At 39.2% G+C, this 16,791-nt stretch overlaps 1 protein-coding gene across 1 annotated transcript in view; it reads right to left on the reverse strand.

Moving 5' to 3' along the window:
• Positions 1-325: 325 nt before the first annotated feature.
• The window catches only part of LOC146166666 (BCAS3 microtubule associated cell migration factor-like), an 86,874-nt gene continuing 70,408 nt past the window's right edge, over positions 326-16,791 (reverse strand). Inside the window, exons 15-21 of the mRNA XM_083392446.1 lie at positions 16,302-16,488; positions 14,505-15,033; positions 13,620-13,732; positions 12,885-13,001; positions 10,820-10,944; positions 3,153-3,371; positions 326-2,536 (exon numbers count right to left, since the gene is read on the reverse strand). Coding sequence (XP_083248572.1) covers positions 2,472-2,536; positions 3,153-3,371; positions 10,820-10,944; positions 12,885-13,001; positions 13,620-13,732; positions 14,505-15,033; positions 16,302-16,488 — 1,355 coding nt within the window. The 3' untranslated portion in view covers positions 326-2,471. The remainder of the gene's footprint in view (positions 2,537-3,152; positions 3,372-10,819; positions 10,945-12,884; positions 13,002-13,619; positions 13,733-14,504; positions 15,034-16,301; positions 16,489-16,791) is intronic.

A 16,791-nucleotide genomic window follows, 5' to 3' on the forward strand; every position in this document is an offset into this window, starting at 1 on the left:
AAAATGGCAGTGTATATGCGTAGAGTTGACAGAGGCCCTGTAAATATTTTGGGCGTTGCGGTTTGCATTACAAAGAAACTTCTAGCTTGAATGCTTTACTCTGAATAAACTGTGTATATTGAAGTTTTACTAAAGGTGGCGTTTGCTGATTGAAAAAAAAACAAATCCTAAATTAGCCGATATTCTCAAATAGACAAATTTATTTTCCAGTGTTGCTAAATATATTTGAATAATATCTCCAAGCTCCACAGTTGATCTGTAAAAATACGCGAAGAAGCGACACACGGGAAATACCTTCTCGCAAAAAAAAATCAAAAGAAGCAGGTCCAAAATAAACGTAGGACAGAAACCGAAAAACAAAGCCAGCAGACTGAGGAGAGGATTTTCGTCGACTTTCTACCGGCTTATATCACCACCACTTTAAAACGGGCCAGGTACTCATTTCAAAACAGGCGTTGGTGTCGTTTTGCACCTATTGGTCGACGGGGATGCAAAATGGCGTAAAAATGGGAACAGAAAGCGAAATAAAACAACCGCCGTATATTTTCTAAGCAGCCATGTAAACTAGCTGTTGTCTTAATGTTTAAACGTCATGTTGGAATTCGATTGGGTAATTCAAAGGATCTATTTACACTAGCGGTTGTTTAAATTTTTAGTGTCATGTTAGAATTCGATTGGGTAATTCAAAGCAGCCATGTAAACTAGCTGGTGTATAAATTTTTAGTGTCATGTTGGAATTTGAATAGGTAAGTAAGCTGCAGGAAGCGTTAGGCAGCACAAACAGCGCACACGAGTACATTTTTTGTTGCAATTTAGTTGATATAAATTAGCAAACTTAGGAGGCCGCAACATCGATAGATTGGTCCCCTAACCACGCTATTTTACCACGAAAACCTAAAAAACTGTTAACGCGGTAAAACCAACGTAAAAACGTCGTTAGGAATAGGAAAAATCACAGAACGGAGTTAAAACATTTTAGAAGACACGCAAAAAAGTTTTTAGCGTTTGTGAAAACAAACAAACATGCTGGCCAAACATACAATAAGAAATAACCCCGTTTAGTCTTCCTGATTGCGTGTTTTTGTCGAACAGGAATAGGGTAATGGATTTAGACAAGACAAGTTCGGTGTAGGTGCTGGTTGTAACCACTAAAATAGGTTTACGGGTACAAAACAACAACAACAACAACAACACAGCAAGTACTACAACCAAAACAAAAAAAAATGTGTCTCAAAAGGGATATTACAGCAAAAAACACGATTGGAAAATTTCATTGACGGATACGCTGAAACAGTTGTAAAAAATAAAAGTTTAAATAAGGCGATTGAAAAAATAGTTTAGTAGCATCGATTTTTTTTAAAACGTTTACGTATAGAGCTAGGTTACATCTGATTATATGCGTCCGTGAAAACACGTTTGGTGGAATTAAACGTAAATGTTGGAACCGGGCACCTAAGAAATTGGTTAATTTTACAAAATTACGCAACCGACGAAATTTAATAAATTAGTTTGTTTAGTTGGTAGTGCACGCAGAGAATTTTACTACAGTTTTATTGTTAATTTATCATAAGGAATATATGTCGAAAATATTTTAGGGGTCCGCATTCCAGCCTTACGAGAAATAACACAGCGACAAAAGTGTGCACCAACATTTTGAAAATTTACAATATTTACACGGATGCTCTTTACACCGGATAATTACAATTTTTCAAGTTAAGACAGATTTATTTTTATTTTAAAGTTTTCAAAATTGCTTGGTGGAAAGCGCGATTGGCTGTCGGCGAAAATCGTCAAGGAAAGACTAATCAATCCTCAGCTTAATTTAGATAAAAAACGAGACGCGTTCTCTAACAAGTAGAACAAGCAATGGCAAGGATACGACATCCTTATTCAGCAAACACTCGAAAAGCGAAACACCACAGCACTCCGAGTTCTTGTTTCAGCTTTTTCAGCCACCCAAACCAAACAAAAGTGGACGCAAGTGTATTCCTGTGCAGTTTCACCCGAAATCCCGTATCTTTGTTTGAGATAAAATTGCTGGTGTACAGTGGCGTTTCTGATTTTTCTCGACTGATTCATTTTAATAGCAGAAATAATATTAAAGCGTTTTCGCGCAATTTGCGATGTTTTAGACAAGGATACCGGTCTTTTCGCCCGCTGTCAACTTAAAAAAAGAAAACGTTTTTGTACAATCACCGAAACACCATGCGCAGCATACACAGGTAAAATTTTGCCAGCGATTTAAAAGCGCTATATATATATGGCCTCATCATTTTGAGATATTTTCTAGTTAAAATTTCGCAAGCTTGTCTGGAATATGAAGGTGAAAGAAAGGTCGAAATTTATTGCACAGTTAAACGCGACGCCGTGAAAAAAGAAAATTTGATTCTAGCCAACAGGAAATAAACGGAATGTAAGTTTGGTACGTCGAAGTTGCTGCAGGGAGAAGTGGTTTACCGTATCGCGTCGGGTCAGTGATTTTCCGTGAATTGGAATTGCTCAGGAACCAGCTTCAAGGATTCAAAGTCGTTGCCCTCTGAAAAATGAACGGTGATAAAATCATTGCTATTTACAACTTTCGGAGACCAGCGAGTCACGCGCCAAGTGAAACTCCGTCTTCGGACTAATTTAAAATAAGAACTTGAAAATTAAAACGACAAAGTAACACAAAAAATAATATTTGTGACTCGTATGATAGACAAGAATATTTATAACATCTTTATTAATAAAATAGAGCAAATTCGAAGCGAGTTTAAGATCATTTGTATTGTCACTTAAAACTGAATACAAAGGTCATAAGACTAATTTGCCACAAATACTAGGTTTTGACTTGTCTGAAGTCTTTTAGACAAATGACTTGGGTGAAATGTTTTTCTTTACGAATTTTTAATTATAAAATTTGGTTATGTATTCTACGTTTTGCACATAAAACAATTTGCTTGCCATATGTTGCGTTTTACCAATTTTAATGGTTTAACGTTAATTTTTTGTGACAAGGACTTGATTTGGTATTAACTTGGTCTAATTATGACTTGGCTTGGACTTAAGTTGCTAAAAATGACTTGACTTGGACTTAAGTTCTTCCAAAAATGACTTGATTTGGACTTAAGTCGATTTCAAAATGACTTGTTTACAACACTGCAAACACCCACCTGACATAGTCCTTACGCGCGTCATACTAGAAGGGGCGTCAAACTCTGGGGCGGCCCCAGGGTGGGCGATCTTGGTTTTAGGGACTCCCCGGTTAAACTCGACCATAGCGTCGGCGATCCGCTCCTTTAGTTTGTCCTCCACTTGCCTCCCGCCCCTTCGCTCCTCCAGTGAGCCGTAGGTATTTACCTCGAGCATGTTGGAGACGCGATCGAAGTTGCCTGCGCGGAGACGAACCATTCAAGTGTTAGGAAGGGTTGCAACTATAGACTGACTTGGTGGACAACTGTATTTATTTCAGCTTTTTTTAAATGAGGTTAGAAATCATAAAAATATTAAAGCTCATACAGAAGTAGGTAGCATTTTGACGTTTCCAATATATCTGATGTTGAAACTGAATAAAAAGTTATTCGAAACGTTTAAAATGATACCTACTTCTGTATGGGCTTTAATATTTTTATTACGCAAAGAGAATATATTGATTGTTCGAACACTGCCACCTCCAAACATTATGCTTCAGAGATCACAATTAAAATGTGATCATTACAGTTTTTGAAACTAGGTTAGAATTAGAATTATCGAAATCTTGAAAATCAGAATTTAAACTAGAACTATATTTTATTATTTATAATCAATATTTATATTTAAATGTAATTATATTTAAATGGCAATTCATTCTCATAATAATGCGATTTGTAAATATTTGTGTGCTAAGTTTTATATTCTTTAGCATAACCTATGCTTTTCAGACTGTAAGTTTACCTACAAGTCGTTACCGAAGAATATTAATTCAAATTCTTTGTTTCGAATTTGATCCTAAAAATGCCGTTGGACAAACTATCATCTTTACGAAAATTTGAATTAAATTAGAACTAGAATTATAGCAGACAGTAAATTCACAAATTAGATTAGAATTAGTCGAATTTTGTTTTAATTTATTGAATTAGAAAACTAAAATTATCTAGTTGTCAAAGTCTGGGTGACCGTGTGTTAGACAAACCGCCAGTGCTAACAACAAGTCAAATTGCTGTTAACCCAGAGTCACTCAAGGGCCGCGAGACCTTTTCGGCGTGAAAAGGGTGACGACTTCAAGGCATACCCGGGCCTCCTACTTTCGATCACCCTTCACCCCTCGCCCCAGAGCCCCATACACTAAGTGACGGCGCGCGTGACGGGCCAGCTGCGCGCGACGCCCATTGTGACGTGAAACGAAACTGCCGGGTCGTCGCGGTCGCTTGCCGAACGACTTTCAAAACGCGCGCCCGTCAAAATAACACGAGCAAGGATGTTTAAGGCGTTTCAATCACGACAGCACGTGCAAATACGCCGCACTATAACCACCTCCTCTTTTCCAGCGGTCACTCAAATTCACACTTCGCCTTCACACGCTATATCAGGGGTTCTTGAACGATGAATACTTTAGGGGGGCGTGAACTAGTTTTAGGGGGTCCATGAAGGCTTAATTGAAATATTAGTGGATATTTGGAAAGCAATTAATTTTTTAAGGTTAAAAGTTAAAAATTAAACTTTGCACTAAATGTATTTATACTCTGTTTCACTTTCACATTTTTTAATTTGTCCTTGTAATTTGACACCAATTTTTGACGCAATCTCTAGAAATTTCTTGCCTAACCTGGTCCATGCAAAGCAAAAACTTTTTTTAAGGTTCCGCGGTAAAAAAACGTTTAAGAACCACTGTGCTCTATGCATGGGAGATATAATAAGAGTATCAAAGCCCATAAAGAAGTATAGGATTTTTCATCGTTTCGAATAACTCTTTATTCATTTTCAACATGAAGAGTTATTCGAAACGTTTAAAATGATAATTTCTTCTGAATGGGCTTTGACATTCTTACTACGTTTTACAACTCCAACCATGATGCTTCAAAATAAAGGAGCTGCTTTTACAAGTTGCCTGACAGGGAGGCTGAATAAATGCTATACTCAAAACGCTGGTTATTTATAGAACTTGATTGTTGTTTCTTGCTTGATTGATACAGAGTCCGGTTGTTTAGAAAAACGACTAATTGTGAAATTGGTGAAGCGGAGTGATTCATCTTCAAGGCGTTCGATATATACTTTTAAAAGACTTGACTATATTCGATATATAGTGCACATAATTTTTATATAACTTATGACGGATTCAGTTGACCTCCTGGAGCTGTTTAACCAGAATATGAATTTCCGTCTTTGTCTGTCTAAATTGAATGGTACAATTTTCAAAAATTGACTTTAAACGTGTCAACCGTTTGTTCACCAACACTTGCAAAATCGGGATAAATATATAAACTGTAATGCAGCGGTCGAGATGTAATAAAGCTTGGAGGTAGATGTCGCCTGCGGAGCCATTTACCAGATAATATCGCGTCGTATCAAGCCATCGCATTTGTTCGTCATCTGCAGATCTTCGGCGTAACATAGTCGCAATGGGGTAGTGACTAATGTTCGGCGCTTTTTCAATCGCGCCAACCACTCAGTGTTTTGGTAACACGAGTGTTCGCCCACTGCAGCTATTGTACTGCAAACACAACAAAAAGCACACGGGATGAAAGCGTTTTTTATTAGACGGCCAGAACGCGGAAATGCCTGTTTACCTTTTGCTTTTTGGAACAGTTGTACGACCCTGAGTGAAGAAAAGTGGCCACTCCTCTTGCTTGCATAGGCGATTATTTAATTATAGCACGGGCCGTGGACGGTTCACGGGCGACAAAAGGGCCGAGGTGAGAGTTGGATCTGTGTTGACGTTTCGCATGCGCGCATGCCGCACAATTAGAGATTGGCGCTTTGAAGATCTCGCGGCCGGAAACGGGCGACTCAAACCCGGCCAAATTAAACATCTGTCCCCAAAGTGGCGCTGGCCGTGCGCAGACTTGGACAACTATAGATAATTCAAGTGTTCTAATTCGATGAGTTAGAGCAAAATTCGGCTAATTTTAATTCTAATCTAATGTTTGAATTACTTGTGTGACCCAATTCTAGTTTTGATCTCATTCGGATTTTACCAAAAATGCTACTTTGTCCAACTGCATTTTTGGTAAAAAAAGAATTTCGAATAAAACTCTTTGGTTGGAACGACTTGTATGCAATTTTTACAGTCTAAAAAGCATAAAAAATAGCACACACATATTTACCATTCACTTCTTATTAGAATAATTTGCGATTTAATTTAAATTGATTGTGAATAATTAAATGTAATTCTAGTTCAAATTAGATTTTTTGGAATCGGGTAATTCTAAATCTAATCTAATTTGGAAAAAAATAAAATGCTCAAAATTTAATTCTAATCTGAATTTAAAAACTATAATAAATCTATAAGGCATAATGGTTGGAGGTTCTAGTAAGACGTAATAAGAATATCAAAGCCCATACAGAAGTAGGTAGCATTTTGAACGTTTCGAATAAATCTTTACTTGTTTTCAACATCTAATTGTAAGTCTGGCCGTGCGGGTTCAGTTCCAATAAACGGCTAAAAGCTGCAACAGGGTGACGCCCCCTGAAACCCCACGCGCGGTTGACCGAACAAAAACAAGCTTAAAGCGCCCAAACTGACGTAATTTATTTTTCAACGTTCAAGGCCAGCGGTATGTGGGCGCCGCGACTTGGCGTGAAAAGAATGAGCAGTGTTAGCAGCCGAAGTGGCGGGGTATTTTTAATTTCCTGTTCGTCAAAGCGAGAAGAAACTCATTACGCTGCTGTGAGTGTCTTGGCGCATTGTGGCACGGAAACGGGCGTGAAAGCTTTGGGGAAAGTGCAAAAAAAGGTCTGAAATGCAAACAAAGTGAGCTGACGTAAAGTTACGCCAATGGGCTCCGACCTTGTCCCCTTGTGGAATTTTAAAATGCGTTTATTATTATTGTTTATAAGTGTAATATGTATTACTTACGAAGGTTAAAAACATTATACATTATTTCATAATGACGTCGGCCATCAAGGGTGCTAGTGGCGAGCCCATCGCAACTCCGTCTAACTGCTTGTATATTCGGTCATCGAACTGAAATGTTGTGGTCTCAGCCACCATTATACATTATGCATTGATAAATTTATAAGAATGAAAATATCGTATGTATATATTAAAATTATAGGTACTGAAGTTAAATTATGTGTATAAATTCATATTGCCACCCCGAAACTATAGAGCTTGGTTATTCATATGAAATAGATTTATATATATAATAGACTATTTTAATTTAGTTTGATGTTCAAAATGAAAAACAAGGGTAATGAGTGACTATCTTTTTCGGTTCAAAGTTATCACATATATACGTTGTTCGTATCAATATTTTATGCAATATTACTAGAGTTATAAACTTGAATCAATTTCTGGTTCCTAGTGCTAACATTGCTACTTGTTTGCATGATAATAAAGCTTGCAGGCCAAAACTGTACTGACAGGAAAAAACTACGATAAAAAACAAAAAAAGCAGATTTTTTTCATTTTTTGTAGCTGTGATGAAAATAGCTGCTTTCGTCCTCTCTGCTTTGGCAATCATAACTGTCAAAAGGCGATGCCAATCAATCTTTCGGGCAATATAACGTTGTTTCTTTTTTACCAAACAGAAGGAAAATTTACCGAAGGAATAACAGTGTTCCGCAATAAAATTAGTGCTGCCAGAAGTTTGAATCATAATATTGAAACGTTGTGCCATGTGCCATGAAGAATTGACAGACAGTATAAAAATAAGGCCAATTCTTCTTTGTGTATTTAGGTCTATTCGAAATCTTTGTTACCGGTCCGCAGCAGGGTTGCCAGATTAAAATTTTTGATTTAAAACGTACGAATAACGCCGGAAAAAACAGAACTAAGTCAAAAATAATTAACTGTAGTTCTTTATTCAAAAAACATTAATTTTCGTTTAAACATACTCCATGGTTAATTGGTATGATAAAAAGTATTGAGCCTACGTGAGGTTGAGAACAAACCAGTGTGCTGTGGCCATATGAGCTGCATCGCAAAATGATTTATTATTTTGATGGTCAGGCAGGAAATTTTTCGAAACAAACGTATACATTTTAATAAGTTCATTGAAAAAAAAATCTAAAACGTCACATCCTCTTGGTAAATAGTGAATTGTTAGAATAACAAACGACGCTAAATATAAACGACACTAGTTGGCATAGCTGCATATAGCACAAACTGAATTAAGGTAATGAGTTGTGGTTTTCAAACTTTTTTAGCAAGACCCATTTTTGTTTAAAAACATGTTAAACCCGACCTGAACTACTACATGTCATAAGAATATGTTTGCGGTTAAGCAGAACTGATGATGCATTTTGCGTAACTATAATATTTTGCTTATTTTGAATAAAGTTATTTTAGATGGTTTTTATACCCTTTGTGGCTCTGTTTGGATCTGTCATAATTCAAGGGTCAAACTTTTAGTGTTTTATTTAAACACTGCTTTAAACACTGCTCCTAGTGGCGCGCTTTGCCTCGAGCAGAAACGTGTCTCCTGCGTTTACTTCATTTAAGACGTGACTTTGTTGGTGTTAACATCTACTTTTTTGCGGTGTAAGTTAATTTTTTGTGTTGAATATTATTGTTGGTCACCTTTGTTTATCCAGTCGAATTAAGGAACTAGATTGTTGTAACCATTATTGTGTTTATTGACTATTAACTGATTACGACTTCAACTTTAAATAAAAAAAAAAGTTTGGCTCGGTCAACATCAAAACACCCATGCACCACCAAAATTTTACCAGGCTTCACCGATGGCGCACAGCCCCACTTTGAAAACCACTGGGCAACCGAACTGTTCCATTAAGTCTCTATTTCAAACTTCATTTTCTTCGTAAGGAATTCGGAGAATACGAGGTAAAAATCGGTGGGTGAAAAAAAAAACGAAAAGGGATGCGACGGCGAAAGAATAAAATACCGACGAGCTTGATTTCCTCGTAAAGTTCGGGGTTGGGAGGTGAGAGGAGGGGCAGAAAGAGTGGAAAAGAAAACAATTCGGATTGACGGCAGGCGAGCAAACGACCGAACATCACAACGATCTCTGTTCGCGTGCGACCCTCGCGTTTCAGTGTCCCGGGTGCATCGCGCCAAGCACAATAAGTGGCAAGCGAGCCGCTAAAACAACACCCGGGCCTGTGGGACGCGCGCCCAAGACACCGGCCAATCGCAAATGACGCGTCGAACAATGGGTATTGGCCGGGGGGATGGGGGCGATAGGCCTCGGTTGGCGCGGAGACGGATTGCGACTGATATGGCTTCGAACCGCGGCAGATTTAATCCAAGACAGGTGCCAGTGGTTTTGGCGTGACGGGATCGCTTTAAAGGGTGCCAGGCCAATTTCCCGGCCACGTTTTTGGGGACCTTTACCTCCTTGCCAGGCGTATGTATTGTCATACTTTTAGGGTTTTGCTTCTTTTTTAGATTCGTCTCGTTTTTTAATTGGAAGAGGGGGCAAAAATATATCGTTTTGAAGAAGACAGCGTTTCGCTTTGGAACACAGTACACTTTTTTTAGTAACTTTTTAAAAAATACTACGGCCAATATATTCGATAAAATCGACGTTTTGTAGTTTACCAACGTTTCGGCAATAACTCATGCCATCATCAGAGTAAAAATACAAGTGAAGATAAAAACCATAAGACAATTCAATAAAACGATAACACGGTATCGTTTTTATCTTTATTTGTATTTTTACACTGATGATGGCATGAGGCATTGCTGAAACGTTTTTAAACAGTGAAATGTCGATTTTACTGAATATAATGTCTTTTAAAATTTTTATTAAAAGTGATTCACCTTTTAGATAAACACACCTGAACTGTTCTCGTCTGCACGGCTACTTTACAACTATCACGAGTCCCATTCTTTTACACTGTTTTTTGTTTGGCGATTCTTGCACACAAAACAACAGCCTTAGAGCAAACACGGAAAAAGGGAGCCGTGTACTTTTAAGTGGCCGCTTCAACTGGCCTAAAAATTCAACGGTCTCGGGCCGTCAGGTGCCGCAGTTCGCGTCAATCCAACGATGCCAGACAGGTTGAGTGATGGTCTCAGCGCCTTAACGACGACACAACGCACTAACAAGCGGGGCGACGATTTCGGGGCGACACATGAAAAGGATTCGGGGGCCGATCGGATCCCGTCAGTTATGTCACAATGGGCTCTAGGGGGGAGTAAATGAAATGAAGGGGTATTTGCGAGATGACGGCGTCGCTTTGCGTTGAGGATATCAAGAAGCAACCGCGATCTTCCGGGTAGAAGCGCAGATCAACGGGAACGTTTCCGTGCCGCGTGCCTCTTGCCAAAACACGGCCTTTTTAAGCGTTTCTCGCGTTGATGGAAGGTCGTTCGAACTCTTGACGGAAGTTGGACAACGACCAGCGCGAGTCGAAATCGAGTGAGTAAAAAGCGGCAGTTTTTTTGTCGGTTCGTTGACAAGTCAACGGCGACTGGTGGCGTTGTTTGCATTGCAGAGAGTGCGCGCGACGCCAGGATCGATTTGTAACTTGACAAATTTAGCTAATATAAAGGATGGGGTTGTGGGGGTTGCTACCAAAGAAACGCTAACAAAAACCTTCAACGCTGTTGGCTTGGAATCCTAAAGGCGGAATGCGTTAAGGCAACTTGCAAAACAAACGACCGACGTCAAACCCATAAAAGAAAACTGTGGCGGGGAGTTATTTGCTGGGAAAGTAAACTGTTTTGTAAGCTCACCTGATCCGGCCTCAATCGTTAGTCGCGAGAGGCTGCTGCAGCAACCGGTGGAGGAGGGGTCATCAAGGTTACCACCATAGCGAGGAGCCGGAGTCGGAACCGGTTCAGAGCGGGTTGAGTGAATTCTGGAAGATGAACGCTGATCGTTACTACGCGCCTTAAATTAGGATAAAACCAGCAGAATGCGCTCTATAGATGGGTGGCGGAAAGCACATTAGAGGAATGTGAAATTGTTTGTATTAACAGAGTGTAGCAAGCATTTGGCTAGCCTACGATTGTTTCTCGACTCGCTCCTCTATGAGCCTATGTAGCTCAGTTGGTAGAGCGACGGTGCCGGCTTGACCGGAAGTCGTGAGTTCGAACCTCACCGCAGGCTAGTTGTTTTTTAAACTGCCTTGATTGCATCATTGATCGACAGACTCGGTGAGTTTGTGATTGCTTTTCGGTGTAGTAACATTAGAGGAGCAATAGGAATATTTTATTTTTAAACCAAACTAAATTAGGTAAAAGTGAAGATGTAATACAGGATATTTTAGGGAACATTTTTGATAAGAAAGTTCAGTAATACCCTGCTTCAAAACGGAGTCGGTTTATTGAATTAAACTTGGCGCAGAACGATTTAACAAATACTAAAAACAAAAAAATAGTGACAAGGTAAATAATGAGAATAAAATTCAAAAATTTCGAGACTTCAGCGAATCTATTGCCTAGAAATTTAACTGGTTTGCACGACTTATCATAGTTTGCCAAACTCCATGCATTTTTTCCGGCACCCTGTCTATTGCGAAGTAGATCAATTGCGAAATAAAGCTCATTAAAATGACCACAGTAACAGTAATTAAAAAAATAAAATGCATGTTGGATTACCTGAACAGTTTGCAAGCCTTGAATGAAGTTAGCGAGATGATGTTTCACAATACACATGCAAATCTAAAACATGCATTTCGAAGGGGAAATCAAGTTAGGCTCAAGCTGATATATTTGGACTCTCTTTAGAAAAACATCCCTTAAACTTGTAAATTCGATTAAAGAACAGCATATTAACTCTCATACTGACTGGATTCTTTAGCAACCTAATTTCTGCTATATCAATACATTATATTATTAAGGGTAAAAGCAATACATTTATATGCTATACATCCTGTACGACTTTATCACCATTTGGTTCTGCTGAAATTGTTTCAGAAACTTGTGCTGATGATCTATCTTGTATATGTTTTCTCTAAGTAAAACTTCTGCGTAACTTGTCTAAATAATCTGAACTGATACTTTTAAATGGGAAACCTCGAACCAAACTTTAAACTACAAACTGAACTAAAACGTTTTGCCATAACCATATAAGCATATTGTATCACACGTTAGCTAGCAGGTCAATATATCTTAGATCAAAATAAAAATTAAAGTTCACCTATTTATACACAAACGCTACTTGCATTACTAAATAAGAGCAACCGGTAAAAAACATCAACAGTTCTTGCAGCGTGTAAAAAACAGAGAAATACTGACATCTCAAAAACATGAGCTTGCCTAACACAATAAGATATTGGCTTAATATGTAAACACTAGTTTTCAAACGAGCATTTAATACCAAACATTGAATCACTAATGAAGTGTTGTAATTAACTATTCTGAAATAACTTTATTTAGTTGTTTGTTGTCAAAAATGCACCAACAAATGTAAATTCTATAACCTAATAGTTTGTTTCAATTAATGACCTAAACAGGCTTGATTTGTTTTTTTTTTAAGAATTGCTTTACACTGAAATCAGTAAACTACCTGAAAACAAGACTGTTCTATGAGATGTTTATTTTCTAAGAGCGATGTCAATTTTTTTTTGATAGCGATATAACACTTTTCTAATAGCGGTGCCATGAGAAAACTGAACTGCTTTGGCTTTATAATTATCAATTAAAATATTTTATTAGTAAGCATTCAGCAATTTGTGTTTGAAAAACACCAGAGTTAATCGTTCTGATTTTTAATCATTTCTAAAAAAACAATTGGTCAAGACAAGTTAGTGCTACTAACTTTCCACCTATACACCGAGGCATGCATCCTACTCACGGCAAAGAATCGACGTCAATCTCGTCATCCTGGAGATCTCCTGCTTGAGCGCCCCCTGGCGACGGCCCGTTGTCGTACTGGAAATCCTCTAGGTGCTGCTGGTGCGACAGTAACGCGCTGCAGCGTAACATAAAGCGCCTTAACTCAGCAGACCCGGGCATTAAATGAAAAATATGGTGTAAGTAGAAAAAAGACACACTGATGCTAGGAAAAAAAACAAGTGGACGTTGGTTTGGAGAAAAAAACAACAACTTGAACAGTTGCATTAACACAGTGGTTTCCAACCAGGAGTGAACTCCCAACTAAGAAAACAAATCTTAGTTTACGAAATATTGTGCAAGTCTAGGTCACTTGATTAAGCTTATTGTGACGTCATTCTGTTTGTGCGATATCATGTGATTTAGATAATTAATGCTAGATTTGCTTATAATCGAGAGGTTAATTTCTGTTTTAAGAATTACATTAAAAAATATTAACGTAAACAATACTTTAGCAAACTTGAAGGGGTGAATTATATTTGAATATCGAGTAAATGGTTGCACAGGACAGAAAAGGCTTGGAAGCACTGTACTAAGTCATGCATACAAAATAAGGCAGAAATTAGCGCTTTGGGATGAATTGGAAACCACAAGCAGATTTAATTTCGTTTAACAGATGAATCACGAGGTTTAACACAACATGCAAATCGATCCGTTTATTTCTCACTTCAAACCATAGAAGAATATGTTAATTTACCTTGAGAGCGAGGAGAGGACGTGGGTATTCCCCGTCGACTGGAGGGGTTTGAAGTGGAACTGAGGCCCCATCCACAATCGACGTGCTGGACCCTCATGGGTATTCATCTCAATCTGAACAATGTATGAATGACTAATAATTTTAGGGTTCTTAAAAAAACAATTTTTTGTGGAATTTCAGCGGGGATCCCCTTGAATTGTTAGGTTGCGTCTAAAAAATCTAAGAACGTTTGGTTCAGTATACACAATTCCTAACCAACAAATCCAGGGAGTACCCACTGAAATTCGACAAAAAAGTGTTTTTTTAACAACCCTACTAATCATGCTTTTAAATGTTTGACAATGAACAGTTTATTAAGGCGTGGTAGCCATCGAAAATTTACCAAAAATGTTGTATTGTTTACGATCAGTAAAACACAAAATTAAGAACCACGCCGAAAAAAACAACAAATCAAATTGAATAATCCCTAGATCCGTGGCGGCACCTGTTCCCTAGTGAACACAGGTTGTCCGAGAAATGGGTCAGACCACAACAGACTTGCTCAGAAATTCCCGGCCTCTTCTTGGCCAATGGGAAGAACCAAGCCACAACCCTTATCCACCTTCTTTACTTTTTCTTATTTTCCCTTAGTTAAGTTCACCGTTTATGGACAAAAAAAGAAAGAAACACATGCCACTCTACACAATGTAAAATTAAAAAAGTCGTACGATTTATACTTTTTCTATAAAGCTCTGGACGAAAATCGGTCTTACACATACCAAAGCAAAGCAAAAAATGAATAGCGGTAAAAACGAGACATGACCAGAAAAAAAAAATTCCGGTCCATATATAACAACATAATTGATCCCTTATCAAAAAACTGCCAAAAATAAGGGCGCCACTGACCTGCGATGGCCAGTCGTCCTCAGAAGCACTCCTGCACAATTCCGTCTTATTGGCGAGATCGGTCACCCCTTTGGGCGGCTCTTTTTCATCGGGAATCTCATCTCCGTTCCGTCGCATTTTTTCCGCTTTTGGCGCCGGCTGGTCAATGTGGGTCGACCTGGGGTTGCGTGGGGTCACTGGTGGGGCCTTTCTGCCCTTGGAGCTGTTGGCCAGCGGCACGGCGCCGCCGGGGGCCGAGGGCAGCCTCGATTGTTTGCCGCGCGATTCGCGAGCTTTCGGCTGTTCGCTACGCACCCCTTTGCCGCCACCCAACGGCGTCGGCGAGACGGTTTCGTCGCCCGCTAGAGGGATGGACACGAAGCCTTGAGGCGTCGGGGAGCCGTTGTTGAGGAGCGGACAATGCGAGTCGTGATGCGCCGGTTTGTGACGTAATCGCGTCGCCTCGTGGTGACGTCGACAGCGGTCGTCGGCAGCCAGGACGGCGTTGCGCGGGGTCAGCGAGAGGGGAACCAAGCCCCACGAGGGGCACCTGCGATAGGTGATGATCGAGGTGAGCATATTTATCGTGTGTGGCAAGTAAAAGTAAACAAAGTTGTCAAATCGGCTAGATACATAAAGTAAAATTTTTAGCTATAGTTAAGAAAAGCATATTTAACGCGTTGAGCAAATAAAAGTATACAAAGTCAGCAAATGTGCTTCATACATAAAGTAAGACTTATTTTTAATTTTAGGTTGGATAAAAAAGCATATTTATCGTGTTGGGCAAGTAAAAATATAACATTCCGTAAATAGGCTTGATACCTAAAGTAATACTTTTTAAGTGTATGGTAATAAAAGCAAACACAATATTTATACTTTGCTACTCCATACAGTTTCACACACTATATTCATCTTTATCCTATCACCTGTTAAAAATCAACCAAGACCATTAAATATTTTCGTTATGCGTTCTTATCAAGTTTTGGTCTTACATTGCTATTAGCGTTGCCGACAATGAAAAAGTTTGGAAACCAAAATTGTGTTACGCAATGCGTATTACCAAGAAATCGCTGTTACAAGTTTGCGAATGAAGTTTCTCATGAAATTTAATTATAAGAGTTTAATCCGCATTCTTTCCAACATTACGACCACAATCTACTTGAGAAAGGTCAGCCTTACCACGGCGAGGGCGCGAACGGCACTGGTCTTAAAATAACCATAACCAAAGTGCAATTAAGCGTTGGAACATGTACAATATAAAGCCCTATCAGTGCCGTCCAACGAACAAGCAATTTTCCAGACAATCGCCTGAGCCGGAAGGGTTGCGGAGTTGGTCAGAAATTACCCCAAGTTCGACTCCCGAGTCCCGGAATCGACTCCGGCCAAATTTTGTAAAGTCCGACTCTATAACAGCCTGTATTTTACCCATTTACGTAACTTAGTTAATGTGGATATTAGGCAATCCACTAACAGGGTTTTTCAACCTAACAAACGCAACTGTTTCGCGCTTCACGCGATTAGACTGCTCTTGCAATTTGTAGATGGGTTGTCTTAGACTAAGACAGCAGTTTTTTTTAAAGATTTATTGTTTTATGGTAAAATAAAAAAGTTAGCGAAGAAATGTCCATAAACCACTTTAAAATTATACATATACCAGTGGTATTTGTCTTGAGTCACGAGATGTTCACAATGCTCAAATTAAAAAGTGACACCGAAAAAAGTTTGGGACCAATGATATTGGGAATACAAAAAATCATTAAAACAATTGAAATTTCACCATTGCAACATTCAGTTATAAAACTTCGCAAGTCAATATACCTTTGCAGAGGCCAGCATACGCAAGGCGTGGCGAGCAGCTCAACCGGCGAATCATCGGACACCTTCTGGAGGGTGTGTTGGGGGCGGGGCTCGAGCAGGTACTCGGTCAGGAATCCGCAAGAACTGGCGATCAAGAGTCGTTGCCTGCCTCCTCGCTGCTGAGAAGCGGGACCCTTCGCGGACGAACCTGCTGGGAATGGAGTCTAGGTTTAGGACGAACGGGGGGATTGGTTAATCAAGGGTTCGATACTTGAGGACGGTAATGAAAGACACACACACATATTGTCTATTACCAACTGTGATCTAGCCTCTCGGAAGCTGCTTTTTGACCAACGACTAAAGTATCATTAGTACACCGGAAGCCATGGCAGACTCGCACAATCTGTTGATCAATGATGCAAGCACTGCAGGATAGAAAAACAACTATAGCTTGTGGTGAGGTTCGAACTCACGACCTCCGACCATACTGGGACCGTCGTTTTACCAACTG

Source organism: Ascidiella aspersa, chromosome 1, assembly GCF_963924565.1.
Source record: "Ascidiella aspersa chromosome 1, kaAscAspe10.2, whole genome shotgun sequence".
Lineage (NCBI taxonomy): Eukaryota > Metazoa > Chordata > Ascidiacea > Phlebobranchia > Ascidiidae > Ascidiella > Ascidiella aspersa.